This window comes from Oncorhynchus clarkii, chromosome 10, assembly GCF_045791955.1.
Source record: "Oncorhynchus clarkii lewisi isolate Uvic-CL-2024 chromosome 10, UVic_Ocla_1.0, whole genome shotgun sequence".
Taxonomy (NCBI): Eukaryota; Metazoa; Chordata; class Actinopteri; order Salmoniformes; family Salmonidae; genus Oncorhynchus; species Oncorhynchus clarkii.
Genome location: NC_092156.1, coordinates 26,396,749 through 26,415,567, shown reverse-complemented (window position 1 = coordinate 26,415,567; position 18,819 = coordinate 26,396,749). Strand labels below are relative to the sequence as shown.

Below are 18,819 nucleotides of genomic sequence, written 5' to 3'. Positions count from 1 at the left end.
GTGCGTTATGATCAATTTTGGCTGTTGTGAATTAAATCAGTGGAAATATGTATTTTCAGTCGTGCCTTAGCCATTGAAATGCACTTGTACGTTTTCATTTCTCAGCTATGAACTTTTCTTTAAATATTTAGTGTAAAGATAATGAAAAAGATCAAATGTAGCTTTTTTATTTGGCATTTTCTTGCAAAAAATAATTATAAAAAGGCAAGCATCAAATCACAAGAACTGTACTTTAATTTACACACGTTTGCAAGATCAGACCATTATAAACCAATAATGAACTGTGCAGGTCCAAACATTCCTGTCCAACGGTAGCTGTTTTATATTGTCAACAAAAACACATCACTCAAAGAAAGCGGTTGGGGTGGGAGGAAGCCGGTATAACTGTCCCCTCAAGTTTCTGTTTTCTGAGCCAACTGCACAACAAGCTGTTTTTACTGTTGGTGGTGGACAACAGTGAACCTTTTTCACATCATGATGGCCAGTCATCCACATACTGGCATCAAAAAGTGTTTCCCGTGTTGGGATCTGTCTTTGGGCAACATGAATGTAATTCAAACAGTGTTATTAAGGCCAGACCTCTTCTTTCCATAAGCATCAGAACACTACAACACAACTAAACCAGACTGAACATAAAAGGCACACAGTTGAGAGCAGTGTCTTTACTGGAGTCATACTACCAAAAGTCCACTATCTGCAGTCCTATGGCCGGATGTAAGCAGGCTGAACAAAATGGGTCATTTCAACTAAACACAATGACCACTAAAATATTACCTTGAAGGCAATATTTGGATCACAACATACAGTATTTGTACCAATTGAACTCTCCCCTTTGTGTACAATATCAAAAATCATAATACCTTTAACATATCATTCTGTAAATGATGCACGTCAGGCAGTCTTTGCGCTAGCAACAGCTTCTTCCATGCACATAACTTACAGTAAGCATCCAAAATGTATCACACACAAAATGAGCTTCAGGTCTCCTTGGCCCTCACCCAAATATAAAGAAATAAACAGCAAATCATAAAATAAGGAAACATTTCAGTGTATCTTACATCAAAGTGAGACAAATTTCCACAGGCGCTGCAGATAACACAATAGGCCATTTCAAAAAAGACAATCGAAGGCCACAGCTACAAATGGTTCTTATGCCACGATTATTTACAAACAGTACAAGAGCTTGACAGTAATTCACAAGAGAATTACTCTGAAATTATGAGTTTTGCTGAGAAAATGTTGACGTGGTGTTTCTCCACAAACATATTGGTGGTCATTTATGGCCAGATTACCTCCATAAAATAATGTAGAATCGCCAAATCAAGGACCATGGATGAATAGCTAAAGTAAGTGAGACCATAAACAGATAATACCATACCAAGTCTGAATTTGAAAGGTCTGTGTCAAAATATCTTAAATAATGAAATATATATATAATATATACAGTTTATAAAGTTTATAACGCACAGTTAATGAACGTCATCATCGTACACTTGAAACCGGCAAACGAGAGAGTAAAAAGGCTTTGGGGAAACAGTGTAAAATTACAATGGGTAAAATGGAGCAATCAAAACATCCTCCAAACACCTTAAAATCAGTCGTGTGTGTTCCTGTGTGGTTTTGGCCAGATATGGTGAATACTGCTGAACACAAATGTGGGGAAAGTGATTGATTGGTTGACTCCTAATTAGAGTCCTAACTCATTTTTCCCAAGGCTTCCAGTAGTCTAGCCTTGGCTTGTGGGTGGATTTGGTGGGGTGGCGAAGAGCTTCGGCTGGCTACGTCAGAGCTCAGCCCTCTGCATATATCACTTCCTCAGGTCCATGTACTTTACTCCAGGGAAAAGCACACAGGGAAAGAGGAAAGGGAGAAAAAACACCAACAAATGTCAATACAGTGGGCAATGCAAGATTCAAGAAAGACAGACAGTAAGCTACTTCTGTTTAGCGTATAGCTTTCATATTCATAGTTACCTGGTCGTTGGGGACATTCTTGTCACCGTTAACGCCCTTCAGAAGAACAGCCTCCTCGGTCTTGGTGTCAGTCTTCATCTCTACCACAATGCCATCTTTGTTAGGGTTCTCCTTAGTGCTGTGGATAGAGAGCACAAACTCAGTTTCCTCTCTACTCCTCTCCAGTGAGGATAGTATCACATTCTTGGAGGCAGAAAGACTCAATTATGGATGAACATATGGAATACATTTATATAACACTTTTTCAAGTGCTCAGAGTGCTTTACATTGTAATTTACCCTCATCCACTACCTATGTGTAGCACCCACCTTATAGAACTAGACACAAAACCTGGCCCTAGACCAGTTGTTGAAGTAGAAAACTCACATTTCCTGCTTGCCAGAGCGGCCACAGGGGATCTTGCCCTTCTTGTGGAGGAAGTAGAGCACACTGCCCAGGACGGCCAGCAGGAGGACACAGATGATGACGACCACGATGATCACACCATTTCCTTCAGCTATACACACAGACAGACAGGGAGAGGGGAGGGAAAACTCAGGTTAATGCTTATACCTGATCATGGAATCATCCGGACATGATATGTGTAAACATTTCCTGGTTACCTGTGCTGCCTATACATGTGTGACCAGTGACCCATAACCCCATGTGAGAGTGCCCCTAGCATACAAAACAAGTGAAAACATCCCTTGACAGACAACATAAGGCCAAAATGACTCAGATTTGTCTACATCAGCAGTTGTCAAAGCAGTTGTGACAACTTGTTACATCAGCAATTGTCACAAAGTGTTTGCAGTAAATAACCCGGCCAAGACCCCAAAGAGCTAGTAGAAGCAAAATCAGAAGCATAGTGGCCAGGGAAAAAAACTAGAAGGAAGAAACACAGAGAGGAACCCAGCTCAGATGGGAAGCCCATCCTCTTCTAGTAGGACAAAACATAGGAAGATGTGGAGGATAACCACTATCCAGGACAGTCCACTCAGTAACATATTACATTTTTTCCAGGGAGTCCTGGGATCCAGGTTGTAGAACAGTGTTAGAGTATGATGATATTGGTCATGATTTATGGGTCAAGTCATAAGAAGCAGATGGGAAACAGATCAAGGGCTCTATTCAATCCACATCGCGGAGCTTCAGTTTTACAGGGTGATTGAAATGTAAAGTTTAAGCAGTGACTGCATTCACGGTAAACATTCACGGTAAACGCTGCATATGTTAGCACAATCGGAAATTACCTTTAAATGTATATGCAGAATCAAAAATATTAGTTAAATGTTGATATTTGGTTGTGTTGTCAACAAAACAATTCAATATAACTTTTGTATTACAGTAAATAGCATAAAGTTAAGGCTATCTTACAAACGAATGTAACGTTCAACCTTAAAATGTGCAACACATCCATGGCCACATTTTTAAGTTACTATAACTATACATTTCTTATTAAGTAATCAGTAAAGTGTGCATGTTCGAGAGAGCATTCATCGCAGGGCTGTAGAGATCGTCACAATTACTGTAATAATCTGCACAGAATCTTAAACTTGCACCATGTACATTTAATGTAATCTCAACGATATCACAATCTGTTGTATAAATAAACAAATTATCTGATATTGTATTCCCATTTGAACTTTCCTGTGCTTTTAAAATGGTTGAAAGCGCAGTGATAGACATTTGGGTGACAATTAAACCAAAAATGAGACATTGTTTTTCCATTGGAATTTGGTTGTGCTTTTAGATAGAACATTGGAAATACAACAAACTTTTGGCTATATTTTTGAGTGGGTGAATATAGGTTGTTGTAATCTCATAATGTCTCAACCCAATATTACCCAATAATCTATGTTGAAATGCGCCCAGTGAGCAGCTTCAACTCTCATGCTTGTGAGTGAGTGCTCCAGACACTGGGCAGAGAGCGATGTGAAACAGCCCTGGCCTGCCCCTCTGACAGAGCCATCAACACTTCAGTGCAATCACCCCAGGAGGAAATGAGTTAGTGCTCCTCCCTACCAGAACTACTAACTCCTCTCTTTAAACATGGAGTAAGCCCTTGTTAAAAGGAACATTATGGGTTTATGAGAACTTCTATTGCAGCAGCTCAATAAAAGAAGTGATACAGCGCATTAACTTCCCCAAAATTTAACTCAAAATATGTGCTTTTGGCAATCAACCACTTCAAAACATTTCTCGAAATGCTAGACAAACTGTAAAAAACATTAGGTGTTGGACATCCTTATATTTTCCTAAGTGTTGTCTTGTTCTTTTTTTCCTATTTTTCTGTCACATAATTTTCAATGTATGAGCAGAGCCAATTCTCCCGCCTTTTCCTGCAAACACTATGCCCGTATGAAAATCATGAATTATTTAGTTGCCTTGTTGGCTAATCCTTCATGGTCTGGATTGGTGTGGATTCAGAAATCATTTTTAAAAGCGCTTCTCAACTGGATCAGAGTGATTCAAAGGTCAAGAAGAAGAGAAACAGTGCTGGAGCGTTATCCATAGTGCCATGGGTACGAATCCCACCCCACAAGTTCATGCTGTTTCCTCTCTATACTCTGTACTCCATCTAACTTCCAACTGTCTAGGGTTAGGGTTAGGGTTATCCTCCTTGCGTGATCAAACACGCTCCTGTTCTCATCAGCAAGAATACAATAATAGCAAGATCTCTGTCTTACCAGGTGAGTAGGGTGCAGTTGAAGTGACCATGGGAACTGTGGACAAGCAAAACAACACTTAAAATGTAAGAGGTTCCCATCATCAAATATATTTCCACATAATATGCCCATATACAGTATTCCATACATTCTAAATACAAAACATTAGGAACACCTGCTCTCTCCATGACATCAGGTGAATCCAGGGGAAAGCTATGATCCCTCATTGATGTCACTTGTTAAATCCACTTCAATCAGTGTAGATGAAGAGGAGGAGACATGTTAAATAATGGGTTTTAAGCCTTGAAACAACTGAGACATGGATTGTGTATGTGTGCCATTCAGAGGGTGAATGGGCAAGACAAAATATATAAATGCCTTTGAATGGGGTATGGTAGTAGGTGCCAGGTACACCGGTTTGAGTGTGTCAAGAACTGCAACGCTGCTGGATTTTTCAAACTCAACAGTTTCCGGTGTGTATCAAGAACGGTCCACCACCCAAAGGACATCAAGACAATTTGACAACAACTGTGGGAAGCAATGGAGTCAACATGGGCCAGCAACCCTGTGGAATGCTTTCGACACCTTGTAGAGTCCATGAGGCTGTTCTGAGGGCAAAAGGGGGTGTAACTCAATATTTGATGTTCCTTATGTTTTGTACACTCAGTGTGTATGCCTATATATTCCTATGTAGTGTACAGTATATGGCAGGGTGGCTTACTGGCACTGATGCTGAAAGACTTTGCCTCTGTGCCCATCTCGTTGGTGGCGTTGCAGAAGGCTGTGATGTCAGAGGTCACTTTGATGGACACCAGGCTGATTGTGCTGTGCTCCGTGGCGCTGGTGAGCACCTCGCGCCAGCTCTGTCAACACACAAGCATACACACCAATGTCATGTCACCAGTCACACCAATATGCATTGGAACAGACACACCAAGAAAATTAGATGTTAATGTTTTCAAATCATACATTCATGCCATGTACAGTTGAAGTCAGAAGTTTACATAAACTTTAGTCAAATACATTTAAACTCAGTTTTTCACAATTCCTGACATTTAATCCTTGTAAAAATTCCCTGTCTTAGGTCAGTTAGGATCACCACTTTATTTTAAGAACGTGAAATGTCAGAATAATAGTAGAGAGAACGATTTATTTCAGCTTTTATTTCTTTCATCACATTCCCAGTGGGTCAGAAGTTTACATCCACTCAATTAGTATTTGGTAGCATTGCCTTTAAATTGTTTAACTTGGGTCAAACCAAGGGAAGGGTAGCCTTCCACAAGCTTCACACAGACCAGAGGACCTTTCTCCAAAAAGTACGATCTTTGTCCCCATGTGCAGTTGCAAACCGTAGTCTGGATTTTTGATGGTGGTTTTGGAGCAGTGGCTTCTCCCTTGCTGAGCCGCCTTTCAGGTTATGTTGATATAGGACTTGCTTTACTGTGGATATAGATACTTTTGTACCCGTTTCCTCCAGCATCTTTACAAGGTCCTTTGCTGTTGTTCTGGGATTGAGTTGCACTTTTCGCACCAAAGTACGTTCATCTCTAGGAGACAGAACGCGTCTCCTTCCCGAGTGGTATGATGGCAGCGTGGTCCCATGGTGTTTATACTTGCATACTATCGTTTGTACAGATGAACGTGGTACCTTCAGGCGTTTGGAAATTGCTCCCAAGGATGAACCAGACTTGTGGAGGTCTACAATTTTTTTCCAGATGTCTTGGCTGATTTTCCCATGATGTCAAGCAAAAAGGCACTGAGTTTGATGGTAGGCCTTGAAATCCATCCACAGGTACACCTCCAATTGACTCAAATTATGTCAATGAGCCTATCAGAAGCTTCTAATGCCATGACATCATTTTCTGGAATTTTCCAAGCTGTTTAAAGGCACAGTCAACTTAGTGTATGTAAACTTCTGACCCACTGGAATTGTGATACAGTGAATTATAAGTGAAATAATCTGTCTTTAAACAATTGTTGGAAAAATGACTTATGTAATGCATAAATTATAGGTCCTAACCGACTTGCCAAAACTAAAGTTTGTTAACAAGAAATCTGTGGAGTGGTTGAAAAATTAGTTTTAATGACTCCAACCTAAGTGTATGTAAACTTCAGACTTCAACTGTAAATATGCCCACATAATCTATAAATACAAAAGTATGTGGACACCCCTTCAAATTAGTGGATTTAACTATTTCAGCCACACCTGTTGGTGACAGGGGTATAAAATATACAAAAATTGGCAGTATAATGGCTTTAATGAACAGCTCAGTGAATTTCAACGTGGCACCGTCATAGGATGCCACCTTTCCAACAAGTAAATTCGTCAAATTTCTGTCCTGCTAGAGCAGGTCAACTGTAACTGCTGTTATTGTGAAGTGGAAACGTCTAGGAGCAAGAACACCTCAGCCCCGAAGTAGTCAGCCACACAAGCTCACAGAACTGGACCGCTGAAGTGCGTACACATCGTCTGTCATCGGTTGCAACACTCACTACCGAGTTCCCAACTTCCTCTGGAAACAACGTCAGCATAAGAACTGCTCGTCGGGAGCTTCATGAAATGGCTTTCCATGGCCAAGCAGCGGCACACAAGTCTAAGATCACCATGCTCAATGCCAAGCTTTGGCTGGCAAACTTATTGTTATTTTATTGTGTTACTTTTTCCTTATTATTTGGTAAATATTTTCTTAACTCTTTCTTGAACTGCACTGTTGGTTAAGGGCTTTTAAGTAAGCATTTCACGGTAACCTGTTGTATTCGACGCATGTGACAAATAAAGTTTGATTTGATTTGAACACCATCGAACACCTTTGGGATGAATTGGAACGCCGACATCGAGCCAGGCCTAATCGATTTTGAAATGAGATGTTCAATGAGCAGGTGTCCACATACTTTTGGTCATGTAGTGTACGTTAACTGCCCAGTGCTCTGCCATGCCCTGTTTTACCTGGCTGCCAGTGACAGTCCAAGAGATGGTGGGCAGGGGGTGTGCATGTGCCTCACAGCTCAGGTTCATCCACTTCCCAGCTCCCTCCTCCATCTCCACCTCCCTGTCAGCATCCTTCATCTGGGGAGCACCTGGGGGACATATTATAGACCCTGCTAAAGACCGCTTGTTAGGTATGAAAACATCTGATCTGACAAACTCAGTGTTTCTCAATCAATTCCTGGTGGGAACCCCAGGGTGGAAGCACATTTTTGTTGTATGCCTTTACTAATCACACCTGATACAACTAATCACCAAGGAGTGATAGTGTTGGGCTAAAGCAAAGATGCGTACCCCCTGATGGGGGAATTCCTCAGAAATGATGGTTTGGTGACTAACCCTGGACGATGATGTGGACAGAACCAGAGGTGTGCAGTCCAGGCAGAGAAGGAACAGTCACCTCACACACGTACTCTCCTGCTGTGTCATAGGTGGCGTCCTGCAGAAACAGCATGTGGCCTGTGCCAACCTGCTGCCCATTCTTCACACAGGAAAAAAATAGACTAAGTCCACAACTGAATAACAACACATGATTAGCTACATTTGGCAAGCGACATGTTTATGTCAGTCTTATAATTGTGTTGCATTTAAAGCACTAAGTTGGTGCTTATTACAGGGTGCATTGTACCTTGAACCAGACAGTGAAGGTTTGCAGAGAAGACAGAGCGTTGCAGGTAGCAGTCAGACTCTCTCCTTTGAACATGATCTCCAAGTCTTTGGGCACCACCAGGGCTGGGTCCAGATCTGGAGAGAGAAACATGATGTGAAAAAGAAACAATGGCTAAGTGACATGCTGGTGTGTGGTCCATGCAACCTTATTCCAATCAAATGTTTTCTTGATTTGAGTTACACCACTGCAAATCATAATATTTATCGACTGTGAAAATGTTGACATCAATTAAATTATCATAGCCCTTTCCTGCAATCAAATTACCTAGTGGACTCATGGGTGGAATGTTATTCATATTTTTCATAATTTCATAATTAATAAACATTTGGGTTTTTTTACGCTGAAAATCCGGTGTTTCTATGTCCAACAGTTTTGTTATATTTCAGTGTTCAGTGATGTACAGTGCCAGTCAAAAGTTTGGACACACCCACTCATTCAAGAGTAAAAAAATATATAAAAAAAATACTATTTTAGACATTGTAGAATAATAGTGAAGACATTAAAACTATGAAATAGTATATTTTAGATTCTTTAAAGTAGCCACCCTTTGACTTGATGACAGCTTTGAGCACGCTTGGTATTCTCTCAACCAGCTTCACCTGGAATGCTTTTCCAACAGTCTTGAAGGAGTTCCCACATATGCTGAGCATTTGTTGGCTGCTTTTCCTTCACTTTGCGGTACAACTCATCCCAAACAATCTCAACTGGGTTGAGGTAAGGTGATTGTGGAGGCCAGGTCATCTGATGCAGCACTCCATCACTATCCTTCTTGGTAAAATACCCCTTACACAGGCTGGAGGTGTGTTGGGTCATTGTCCTTTTGAAAAACAAATGATAGTCCCACTAAGCCCAAACCAGATGGGATGGCGTATCGCTGCAGAATGCTGTGGTAGCCATGCTGGTTAAGTGTGCCTTGAATTCTATATAAATCATTGACAGTGTCACCAGCAAAGCACCCCCACACCATCACACCTCCTCCTCCATGCTTCACGGTGGGAACCACACATGCGGAGATCATCCGTTCACTTAGAACCAAAAATCTAAAATTTGGACTCATCAGACCAAAGGACAGATTTCCACCAGTCTAATGTCCATTGCTCGTCTTTCTTGGCCCAAGCAAGTCTCTTCTTCTTATTGGTGTCCTTTATTAGTGGTTTCTTTGCAGCAATTGGACCATGAAGGCCTGATGTGTCTGTTACTTGAACTCTGGGAAGCATTTATTTGGGCTGCAATTTCTGAGGCTGGTAACTGTAATGAACTATTCCTCTGCAGCAGAGGTAACCCTGGGTCCTCCTTTCCTGTGGTGGTCCTCATGAGAGACAGTTTCATCAAAGCGCTTAATGAATTTTTACTTCTGTGCTTGAAGAAACTTTCAAAGTTCTTGAAATGTTCCGTATTGACTGACTTTCATGTCTTAAAGTAATGATGGACTGTTGTTTCTCTTTGCTCTGTTCTTGCCATAATATGGACTTGGTATTTTACCAAATAGGGCTATCTTCGGTATACCACCCCTACCTTGTCACAACACAACTGATTGGCTCAAACACATTAAGGAGGAAAGAAATTCCACAAATGAACTTTTAACAAGGCACACCTGTTAATTGAAATGCATTCCAGGTGACTACCTCATGAAGCTGGCTGAGAGAATACCAAGAGTGTGCAAAGCTGTCATCAAGGTAAAGGGTGGCTACTTTAAAGAATATCAAATGTATAATATATTTTGATTTGTTTAACACTTTTTTTGGTTACTACATGATTCCATGTGTTATTTCATGTTTTTGATGTCTTCACTATTATTCTACAATGCAGAAAATACTACAAGAAAGAAAAACGTTTGAATGAGTAGGTGTGTCTAAACTTTTGACTGGTACTGTATATAACGTGTAATATTGGGATGCACACTCTAAATTAAATACATTTCAGCTCTATAGCTGACATGGTACAGTTGTCTTCTTTTTTGTAAGCCCCTAAGGTGTATACTTTTGTTTCAAAGTAGATTTGTTTAAGACTACCAAGAAACCCTCTGTGTCACCCTGATTTAGCCCACTGCAATAAAAGGTTAATGAGTAGTTAAGTGATGCAGTGACAAATCAAATCAAAATCAAATTTTATTTGTCACATACACATGGTTAGCAGATGTTAATGCGAGTGTAGCGAAATGCTTGTGCTTTCGCTACACTCGCATTAACATCTGCTAACCATGTGTATGTCTATCTATCACATGGTAACAGTGAGTGAGTGGAAGACAACAGCAGAGCTGTCTATCTTGGTAATGAAATTATCGATGGTGTGAAACTCAGTCAAGCAGCTGACGGACATTAATACTCTTAGTATCAATCTCAGAGAAATTCAACCACTTCCAGTCCAAACCAAAAGAGCATAAATACATGTGTGTGCATGCACATGTTTCAGTGTGTGTGTGTGTTAGCTAACTCACAGTGGACAATGAGCTGCACGTCTCCCATGACCTCCTCGTAAGTGTCCAGATCCAGTGAGCGGCACTGGTAGACCCCACTGTCTCCACGCGTCACCTCCCTCAGCACCAATGTGTCATCGCTGGCCTCCAACGCTGTCTCCTGCTCCTGAGAGGGGATGACATCAGGTTTACACTGTCATATTACAGGATCTACATTTAGGCTAATAAATCTTTGATTTTGGGATGAACTATCCTTTTAAGTCACACCCAACCAACAGCTGAATTAGTCTGGTTACTGTGAGCTACATAAACTTTAACTTTAACATGTTCCTGTGACCCTCTAAATGACCAAACCATGCCTCTATCCACATCCCAGTCTTGAGACCCAACAGGGGAACCCCCCAAATGTGTTTTTGTGGTCAAATGAACACACAGGAATGAGAAATGTTGATCTCCAGTCAGTCACAGACCTTGAAAGGGTCTAAAGATTTATCCCAGAGCCACAGGGTCAGACATGATGCGGTCCTGTTCACAAGGCCTACACTTCTACTCCAAGGCCTGAGTCTGCATATAAAAAAACATTCACAGAAAGGAGGGCCCTTCTTACTTGTTGTCGGTTGAAAGTGAAGGGCGGTGGGGGGTTGCCATCGCCTTGGCAACGGATCTCCACAGTGTCCCCCTCTTTGACCAGGCCCTGGGGGGATTCCTTCCACAGCTCGACAACGGTTGTGGGGTCTGCGGGACAAAACCCATAAATCAACGTGGCTATGCAATGCCTGGTAGTCACTAGGCTAATCAGCTTTACAAGCCAGTCATTTACTCAGCATTGACAACAGCAGAGTTTGTGTTTTGTCATTGCTGTCATGGTATGCAAAATTGGTTCAAACAACACTAGATATATTGAGAAAATATTGTGGGCTAAACTTGAAGAGCGCCAAAGATGGGTGGGTTTGGGTTACATTAGTTGGCCTACTACTTTGACAGCCCAGAAGCTGTTGACTTGTTTGAGGTAGGCTGATATCATTTCATAGGCTTTAACTTGGGTGTTGTAGAGAGAAACATCAGTGACCATCCTACTAGTTTCATGGTAGGGACAGTCATAAAAACAATTGGAAAGCACCGTTAACACACTGAAGTAGTATTAGCTCTAGTTAGCATTACAGTCAATTCATTATTTTTTATTTAACCTTTATTTAACTAGGCAAGTAAGTTAAGAACAAAATCTTATTTACAATGATGGCCTAGGAACAGTGCCTTGTTCAGGGGCAGAACGACAGATGTTTTACCTTGTCAGCTCGGGGATTTAATTGAGCAACCTTTCGGGTTACTGGCCCAATGCTCTAACCACTTGGTTACCTGCTGCCCGAAAGCATGCTGAGTCAGCATAAGTTATGTGGTTAGAAATAGAATGTCTGGGGTATAAGATATTGAGTTAGTTGGGTCCTTACAGTACACAGTGATGTTGATGCCCTTGGACTCAGCCGTCCTCACAGCTCCTGGGACGTAGTAGCTGACCTCACAGGAGAACAGGACATCCTTGTCCTCTTTGGCAACTTTATATTGCAGCTCACTCTGGACCGTGTAGAAGCCACTGAACTCACGGGTCACCAGAATTACCACGTTGATCTCTGGGAGGGGTGAGAAAACACTGATTTAGCTACCATTACAGGCTGACAGATAGATGATATCCGGAAACAATTCTTCATGTAACGACAACATGTAGTATTTCAGTGACAGTTGTGAGTATCACCACATGGAGTCAAAACAAGATAATTGCTTGACTAGTTTTTCTCCAATAGACCATTAGTGAGAGTGGCAGTGAAGATGTTAAAACTGCTCTAAGATCGTTTTTTTTGTATTGGTATTCCTGCTACTCACGGCCATGCGTGGGGGTCAGTGGGCTGATGCCACGGTACCAGGTGATGTTGGGTCTGGGGAAGCCATTCCTTGCCTCACACGATGCAATCTGTACACACACAGAGAATAAGATTGCTTGTTCAATGGTGCTTTCATAGACTGAGAGCTAAATTGAGATGTACTCAAGTGGACTGCCTAATGCCTACTCTTGATGGCAGCTCGTTGGTCACAGAGATTCCAGCATGGACACCTTCAATTACTGGGGCCATTGGAGGATCTGGAATAAAATATAAAATGGCATTATCAATGCAAACAAGCATTCTATCAATAACCACTGAAACACATGGTAATGGGCAGAGCATGTACTCATACTGTATGTGCTGTAACCAAATCCTCTATCATTGGGATAACAAGAAATGAACACACAGAGATGAGTTGGGGCTCCTGTGTGGCTTTCAACGCCAGGGTTGAGGGTTAAATTCCCAAAGGGGACAAGTAGGAGAAAGAAGTATGAAAATGTATGCACTCACTACTGTAAGTCTCTCTGGATAAGAGCTTCTGCTAAATGACTCAAATCAAATGTCAAATGGTCAGTAGAGAGATGAATTGGATCAAGCACAAACAGATCTGGACCCCCCCCCCCCCCCCCCCCCCCCAATGTCTTGCTCCAATGTCTTACCGAACACCCTGAGGTGGGTCTTGCCTTCTCCGTTGCCTGCAGCCATGCCGTTGACCTGGCAGAAGAACTCCCTCTCGTCAGTCAGCTGGACATCCTGGATGGTCAGCAGCACACCCTCCTTGTCCCCGATGTTGGACACCGTGATGCGGCCTGTGAAGTCTGTACCATCGTCCACTATCTGCTGTGCATTGTCACCGTAGTAGATCCGCTCCCGGCTACTGTGATTCCTCTGTAGGGAAGGAGATAATAATAATAATAATAGTAATAATAATTTGGGCGGTGCTGATATTTGTTCTGTTATACACTTGTACAAGCGAAAGGGCCACCAGGCATAGGTTGAGTTAATTTCATTCAATTTAGAAGATGAACTAGGTTGAATGGCAAAAACACCTTGCACCGTACATTGAAACAAATTGGCGTGTGTGTGAGATAGACTGAGTGGGTGGCTGGGTGAGTTGGGGGGGGGGGGGGCAGATAATGGTCCAGAAGTACTCACCACAAACCACTGGATCATGAACGCTCTGGGCTGCTCACTGAAGACGTACTGGCAGGGGATGCCTGCTGAGTCGCCCAGGTACACTTCCACACTCTCCTCCATGGTCATGTCCACCTTGGCCCAGGCTGCAAAGAGCAAACACAACAACCCAGTCAGTATCTTGTCTCATCAAGGACCACAACAACATGTCTGGCAGGCAAAAAGCAGGCTTTGAATATTCATGTTTTAGCATTCAGTTCAATGTTTTATCTCCAAAAAAGTGATTTCAAAATACTATTATTTATTGCCACTTTTGTGCCATACTATAATGACACACAGGCAGTTTGGGAGCCAGAATGTTTACTCTATTGCAAACTGATGGATCATCTATGGATCAGTGGGACCAGTGTTTTAACCGCTCTAACGGTGTGAGAACTAGACTATGTGGCTGGCTAGTAGAGAGGAGAGATGTTACAATGTGTGGAATGTGTGAAGCAGGGCCCACCCTGGTCCCTCCAGCAGCACTGGGCAGTGTCCAGCACTTAAGCGAGTCAGCTGCCAGCACATAGAAAAGGCTTGATTTACACACAGATTGAAGAATTACTGCAATGTTCCCTGTTAACCTGCAACAGAGCCAACAAACTAGCATAAAACTGTCCCATCAGAATTGTCATGGGAACCACCAGACACAAGACAGAGTTTGACCTATAACAGTGTTATAAAGACAACTGTTTTTATAGGATGTGGAATCTAGCACTATTCTTGCCAGATCTGGGAAGTTGTGTAGGGTCACAGAGCTACCCAAAGAAAAGTTATATGGGTTGCTATTGCAGGGTTTTGTAATTTGAAGTAACAATGAAATACGCAATAGTAATTGAATTGTGTCTGGTTTGAAGGTCACTTAAAACATTTGCTGGTAATGTTGCTCTCAAGCTTCTTCCCACGACATTGGAGCTGAGCCACACAAACACTCTCTGAGACAGGCTTAAAATACGTGTTGTTTTTGTTTACCACATTGTTATTGTGATCTCCAGTAGGTAGCCTCCTCCACCCAGATCTCTATCTACAGTGATACCCTGTCTGAGCCAGACAGATGGAGACATGCCCCAAATGAAGCCTCCCATTCATGGTGGAGAGATATCCTTGGTGCAACAGTAATCCAACAGACTGACTTTTTAGATATGACCCCTACTCTGTCCTCTCCCTCTCTACCCCTTACATCCCCCTCTTTCTGGCTCAAAGACATATATCTAGCCTGATCCTAGTCCACTGGGGCCCCCATGCCCCTCTACACCCCCTCTTCTTCTAATTCTTCTCTCTCTCCATCTCAACCCCCCTCTCTTTCTCCCTCTCTCCATCTCAACCCTACCTCCCCTCCCCCAACCCTCTATTGCCTTCATCTTCACTTCAGCATGGAGAGAGGTGTAGAGACTTGAGAGAGGCTTCCTGTTAATTGGTAACGTGGGAGATGGGGGCTGGTGCAGGTGGGGTGCCGTGAAGAGCAGACATTGGCAGGGGTTAGGGGGTGAAGTTGGTACAGTGAGTAGTCTAAGAGTAGGAATGCCAATGTCAAAGACTAGAGGGGCCAGGGGGGTCCTGGGTGAGCAAGAGGGAATGGAATTGGAATCGGCCTCGTTCATTGTTTGTATGGTGTGTGGGCAGGGGCGTGTTGCGGGGGCGTATGTGTCTGAGTATGTCTGTCTGTGTCCAGGCCCATAAGCCACAGAATGTTGAAGATTTGCACTTTCTGGAAGTATTTTCAAACTTGTTTTGTATATTCAGATCTGTCATTATAGATCACGCAAACACACACGTGCGCAAGCGTGCACACACGCGCAAGCGCACACGTACACACCCCTTATTAAACTCACAGTCACATACCGGTGATCCTATTGAGCTCTCCCACCAGCATTGTCAGCCTGCTTTTCCCTGACTACCCCTTCTTTATCCCATCCACAGCGCAATGCAACCAGTCTGCTCTTTGTGGCCCTGCTTGGTGGGGCTTTGCACTGTGTCCATTCTCTGTCTCTCCTCTGGTCTCTCTCTCTATGTCCTTTGCTATGAGCTCTGAGGCTCAAGGCTGTGTTCAGCCAGCCGTGACCCTAAGACGCACATGCCATTGTGCTCTTCAGAATGCATTTTTCCATCTCAGAGGTTAGAGGGAGTTTGTCATGTACGGCAGCAGGGTAGCCTAGTGGTTAGAGCGTTGGACTAGTAACCGAAAGGTTGCAAGTTCGAATCCTTGAGCTGACAAGGTACAAATCTGTCGCTCTGCCCCTGAACAAGGCAGTTAACCCACTGTTCCTAGGCCGTCATTGAAAATAAGAATTTGTTCTTAACTGACTTGCCTAGTTAAATAAAGGGAGAAAAAAAAATTACCACCAAGGTTGTTTGCTGTTTATCTCCTGAACTGTGGTGGTTTAGCTCATGATGGAACAGGAAGTTGATGTAAAAGATTGTGTCTCTTGGGACTAATCCGGTTAACATGGGGACAGAATATCTACTCATCTGGAGATTTGACTCCAAAGCCAACACGAGCTGCCTTATCTACAGACACACCAGCAGAATACCTGACCTATAGTCATGGGGCATCACAGCTCCCCAGCCTCTGTTAACACAGAGTCTGCTGGCTGACGAACACTCCACCAGTCTGGAAACAGCCACAGGATATTCGGATGTGTTGACAGGGCCCGTAATGAAGCCCAAAACTTCTAGGCTGTCACAGAGGTGGAGGGGGTGTTTGTGTGCGTGTGTGTATCGAGGAGAATTACAGTTTGTCCCGTTCTTAGAGAATGTTGCCCATTGAGTCCAACCTGCATTGTTAACGGATGGGGCCTTGCAGACTATAGCATTGAGACAATGGGAAGTGCTGCCTGGATTGTTTGAGGGGAGTCTTGCATACAGTCGGTCATTATGCAGACAATAGCATCAGACGCTAATCACAGTAGTCACAACATTAGCTTATGTGCACCGCCCCTCTCTCGCTGACAAAGCAGATCAGCTTGGGTTGAAGGCCCAGCTGAGCTCCACTAAAGCTCCAGCTGTTCCTTGTCATCCTCTTTATCCACGGCAACAGACCCACCCTGCCTCTGCCAACCGCTGACAACAACACACACAATCATCTGTAACAAGAGAAATTAAAGTTATTTAAATGGGAGATATAGCATAATCCCTACATGTCTAGGCAGGCATGAAATAGTGCCATATGTATGTTGTGGCTGATAAACAGTGCCCTATGTATGTTGTGGCTGATAAACAGTGCCATATTATATGGAATCTTGCTAACATGGGGAAAGGAATGTATGTGGGGGTAGGCCTATAACGTTTATGTGCCTGGGGTCTCATGTTGGTTTTCCTTGGCCCTGACTCTCTGAGCCTGTTTCTGCTTAGAGGCCTTGCCTGCATCAACTCCTCATATAGATCATGGACACACCTTCCAAAGAGGAGTTGTTGTGCTCAGGCTTTCTATTGATTCCTATTGACGTGTGATCCACTTAATTAAAAAACATTGTTCTAACACTCACATCTTTAGAGTCACCAAAGCCTATCCAGGCAATGGTGATTCCTTCTGTCGTTCTTCAAAACACCAGGTGTTCTATGTGGTGTGGTTTGAAAATGTCAGCCCTGGTAGTTCTAAACCATCTCAGGGATTCAAAGGGGTCAGTCGGTGGGGTTGGTATGTAACCTGGGCTGACAGTTAGGCAGTGCTAACCCTCTCAGAACTATGAACAGCACCCCCTGGTTCCTCTGAAACACCTGGGGGAGTCCACATAGTACCCACCTGAGATCAAAGAGAGCCTGAGCTCTGCTCTGCAATCTGAGTGCTGTGTGATGCACACACACACATTGTGAAAGCACATATCCCTAGACTGGAGTAATAAGACCCCTTGACCTCCTACTGAGCTCCCCTGGCTTTGTGAACTACACTCTGGCACAAATCTCCCCAGGAGGGGCATTCATTCAGATGGCAGCAAAGAGAGGGTTAACGTCAACTCTTTCCAAGAGAAAATACTGGAAGTGGTGGTCTACATCAAACATGTAAATCCCTCAAAGCGGGCAGGCCGCCGTGTGTGCACATGAACTTGACACACAGAATCCCCTTGCACAGGCAGGCAAGCACATTTGCAGCCCCCATGCCAGAGCCAAACGAACACACACTCCAACACAGCACAAACATACACTCTCTGTCACACACACCAAACATCCTTCTCAGTCACACCCCTTACAGAAAAAACACATGATTTTACATAGAAAATCACATTTTCACATTACATTCTCACGTGATATCATGTGAAAATCTGTTTTTGGAACATTTCACATGTGTAGTTTCATGTTATCACGTTGCTTAACACATTAACGAGATCATGTGATCACATGAAAATGTGTTTTTGGAACACTTCACATGTGTTTATGCAAGGGACACCACAAACAGACTCTTTTTCACAACTTAAATGTAAACATCAACCTCGACGTGCACATAAACCCTTGTCATGAACCTGGGTGTCAGTAAAGGGTTTATGCAATGACGGTTGAACCGTGGAATACCATGCAATGACGGTTGAACCGTGGAATACCATGCAATGACGGTTGAACCGTGGAATACCATGCAATGACGGTTGAACCGTGGAATACCATGCAATGACGGTTGAACCGTGGAATACCATGCAATGACGGTTGAACCGTGGAATACCATGCAATGACGGTTGAACCGTGGAATACCATGCAATGACGGTTGAACCGTGGAATACCATGCAATGACGGTTGAACCGTGGAATACCATGCAATGGCGGTTGAACCGTGGAATACCATGCAATGGCGGTTGAACCGTGGAATACCATGCAATGACGGTTGAACCGTGGAATACCATGCAATGACGGTTGAACCGTGGAATACCATGCAATGACGGTTGAACCGTGGAATACCATGCAATGGCGGTTGAACCGTGGAATACCATGCAATGGCGGTTGAACCGTGGAATACCATGCAATGACGGTTGAACCGTGGAATACCATGCAATGACGGTTGAACCGTGGAATACCATGCAATGACGGTTGAACCGTGGAATACCATGCAATGGCGGTTGAACCGTGGAATACCATGCAATGACGGTTGAAC

The 18,819-nt window shown here is 43.2% G+C and overlaps 1 protein-coding gene across 1 annotated transcript in view; it reads right to left on the bottom strand.

Moving 5' to 3' along the window:
* Positions 1-211: 211 nt before the first annotated feature.
* The window catches only part of LOC139418193 (cell surface glycoprotein MUC18-like), a 67,829-nt gene continuing 49,221 nt past the window's right edge, over positions 212-18,819 (bottom strand). Inside the window, exons 2-16 of the mRNA XM_071167457.1 lie at positions 13,726-13,850; positions 13,230-13,458; positions 12,757-12,827; positions 12,572-12,659; positions 12,142-12,321; positions 11,301-11,428; positions 10,715-10,859; positions 8,236-8,351; positions 7,947-8,088; positions 7,569-7,699; positions 5,343-5,484; positions 4,643-4,678; positions 2,340-2,469; positions 1,974-2,091; positions 212-1,828 (exon numbers count right to left, since the gene is read on the bottom strand). Of these exons, the coding sequence (XP_071023558.1) occupies positions 1,808-1,828; positions 1,974-2,091; positions 2,340-2,469; positions 4,643-4,678; positions 5,343-5,484; positions 7,569-7,699; positions 7,947-8,088; positions 8,236-8,351; positions 10,715-10,859; positions 11,301-11,428; positions 12,142-12,321; positions 12,572-12,659; positions 12,757-12,827; positions 13,230-13,458; positions 13,726-13,850 (1,802 nt within the window). The 3' untranslated portion in view covers positions 212-1,807. The remainder of the gene's footprint in view (positions 1,829-1,973; positions 2,092-2,339; positions 2,470-4,642; positions 4,679-5,342; positions 5,485-7,568; positions 7,700-7,946; positions 8,089-8,235; positions 8,352-10,714; positions 10,860-11,300; positions 11,429-12,141; positions 12,322-12,571; positions 12,660-12,756; positions 12,828-13,229; positions 13,459-13,725; positions 13,851-18,819) is intronic.